The 2,787-nt window shown below is 60.7% G+C and overlaps 1 protein-coding gene across 2 annotated transcripts in view; it reads left to right on the top strand.

Annotated features, from left to right (window-relative positions):
* LOC102368074 (zinc finger protein 777-like) overlaps positions 1–2,787 on the top strand; it is a 14,751-nt gene that overhangs the window by 7,853 nt on the left and 4,111 nt on the right. Inside the window, exons 5-6 of one of the 2 annotated variants that reach the window (XM_025216561.1) lie at positions 13–126; positions 332–445. In XM_025216561.1, the coding sequence (XP_025072346.1) occupies positions 13–126; positions 332–445 (228 nt within the window). Of the gene's footprint in view, positions 1–12; positions 127–331; positions 447–2,787 lie in introns of both variants that reach the window. The other variant, XM_025216560.1, reaches the window with a different exon arrangement.

The following is a 2,787-nucleotide window of genomic DNA, read 5'->3' as shown; positions in this document are numbered from 1 at the left end:
TCCCTTGAACAGAAGCACTAGGATTTGCACCAGATGTGGCCTGTGGAAGCGAGGAGAACAGGGGTCTGTGCATCCAGGGACCGGAGAGCTCGGAGCAGAGAGATGCCCCCGCCGGGCCCAGGATTGGTGAGTGATGCAGCATGCGTCTGGGGACCCTGCAGGAAAGAGGCCATCATGGAGCTCTGTATGGCAAGGGTGAATGGAGAGCCCTGCTTTACAGCCCTCCTGGCTAGAAGAGGAGCTGGCAGACAGCTCGTGGGTCAAAGCAGCTCAGCCCAGGGATCCCAGACACAAGCTGACTTGGCTGCTGGCTTTCTTCTTCCCTGAGCAGAGTACGTGGTGTCGGAGTCGACCTTTGGGTCCAGCATGAAGCAAGAAGAAGAGCTGCACGCCGAGAGCCAGGAGACCCTGGAGGAGGAGCAGATGTTCCCAGCGCCCAGCCTGGGTGAGTGATCCTACAACAGGCCCCGTGCAGCCCGCGTGGTGGGAAGTTGTGTCCGGAGAAGAGAGCCGGGCCACGGAGGCAGAGCGGTGAGGGAGAGGTGGGGTTGAGAGCTGCTCTGAGGAGCAGGGAGGCACAGGCAGGTTGAAGGGCCGATTTGAGCGTGGAGAGGCTGAAGCAGGCAGCAGAGGTCAAGGAGTCTGGGTCGGTGGTCATCACAGCGCTCTTGGCCACCTTGGACTCCCCAGCCCACATGGCCACAGCCCTGTGGATAGCTGAGTCTCGCAGGCAGCCTTTGGTGGGAGCGTGGAGCCACGGCGAGACATCTGAATTGCTCTGTGCCCTTGTCTGCACCACAGCAAGGGCCTGCCCGTCCCCAGGATATATCCGAGGCATGCGGGTGTCTCCACTCCCCCGCCAGGCAGCAGGAGCCACGACACCGGGGAGACACAGGACAGCTGGCGGGGTCCACACACCACCTTAGCTGGGCCCTGGCAGGGGCGAGCTCCCTGCTGTGCGCACGAGGGCTCTGGGCCCCGTGTCCAGCTCCCAGTCAGCGGTTCTGCCCTGCCCCTCGTGAGGGCCGGAGTCTCCAGCTCCGAGCAGTACTGGGGTCTGCTGCAGTGCGTCTCCAAGACTTGCTTCGACTGCTGCTGCTGAGGGCCAGCTCAGCACCAGGCCAGAGGGCTCTGCATCCCCGGCATTGAGCCAGAGAGCTGGGCCCTTACCCAGTCCTGGTCCTTCCAGACCACGGGTCACTCTTGGTGCTTATCCACATCCTGCTCGTGGTAGGAGCAGAAACCCAGGAGCGGCTCGGGGCCTGCTGGGGAGAAGTCCCTGCATGCGTCTAGTGCGCCCGACCTTGCGCTCAGAGCTCTTCCCCAGCTAAGAGGGTTCCCAGCCTGCCAGCTGCTCCCCGTGTTTATGTTTCCTCCCTTGTCCTTGGCGCCGGTGTCTCAGGTCCTTTCCTCTTCGCTGTATTTTCCAGACTGACTTTGCTTGGGTTGTTTCTTACCCTGGTTCTCTGTCGCTCCTCTGCCGTCACAGGGGGTTTCCTCCTCCCCCTGTCACCGGAAAGGACATTCAATAAAGCCACCAGGCATTAGCCTGGTCCCTGGGTCGTGCTGGTATCTCATCCCCTCAGCTGCTCCTGACCAGCGGGCTGCGGGTGCTTCTCTCTGCCTTCTGCACGCATCCAGCCCATAGGACAGAGCTCAGGGCCGAGCCAGCCGGTATTTGCACGCAGGCAGGTCTGGGGGAGGTGGGTACGGGGCATCGTGACTCAAAACCAGGTCTCAGAGGAAGTGAGTAACTGGCTGTGGTGAGCACGCCTGCACGGGCTTCAAAACCTGCCTATTCTTCACTGCAGTTCTGTTTCCTGCGTAGGCCGTAGCAGCCCTGCTCGCGCATGGGGAGCAAGTAGAGCGCTAATGCTGCTTTCCCGAGAAGGATGTCTGTGCAGAGACCTCAAGGCATGCCCAGGACACCGTGGAACGGGCCCTTGGAGGCCTGAGCAACACTGCCCCGTTGGCACAGCAGAGGGAACAGACCCCCCTCTGTTATGCACACGGAAAGAGGCGGTGATCTGGGAAGGGGATGGTTACCTGGACAAGGCCTCGTCTCAGTGGCTGCAGCCATCAGTTGTTCCCCTTCCCTTCTCGGTCTCCCAGTGTGTCCGAGCACCGGTTTGTGCAGTCGCCACTAGGCAGGGGGAGCCTCTCTTTGCTGTCCTGTAAATGCCTCTTGTATCATCGCCCCTTGGACTCGATTGTTGCAGGGGCTGCAGCCGCTCTCTGCCCATCCCCGAGCCCAGGGAAGAGGAGCCGTGAAATGCCTAGGACCAAACTGTGCTCAGGTCTTGTGCGTCGTCGGAGCTGTTCATGAGGGCCGATGTGTTGTGCCTATTGCAAACCCCCCGAAGGCCCTGGGCATTGCAAAGAGGCCTCTAAAAACTGAGCTGCTGTGCTGGTGGTGCCTTGTCTCGCCTGTGCGACGCAGCCAGGCAGTCAGACGCGCCACCCCGCAGAGCAGTGAAGAGGCAACGAAACTGGGAGATGCCATCCCCGCAGTAGCTTTGTGAAGCAGGACTGTGCGCTGTGTTATGGGTGTGAGTGCCGTGGGCAGGTGCTCTGTACAGCCGGGTTGGGGCCAGGGTCGAATGCAGTGAAATTCAGGAGATGGGACGAACAGGGAAAACGTGGCATCTTCACAGCTGATTCGCCAGTGTCCTTAGTAACAGCCGATGCTTCCGACTCTGCTCTGACACACTGGTTTCGGGGGAACTGGGAATGACTCAGGAGGGTTTCCTTTGTCTCAAGCAGGCAGAGTAAATGTCCCTCTCTTTC

The sequence above is a fragment of the Alligator sinensis genome, unplaced genomic scaffold (genome assembly GCF_000455745.1).
Source record: "Alligator sinensis unplaced genomic scaffold, ASM45574v1 scaffold524_1, whole genome shotgun sequence".
NCBI lineage: Eukaryota > Metazoa > Chordata > Crocodylia > Alligatoridae > Alligator > Alligator sinensis.
Note: the sequence above shows the minus strand (reverse complement) of the source record. Positions and strands in the feature narration are given on the sequence as shown.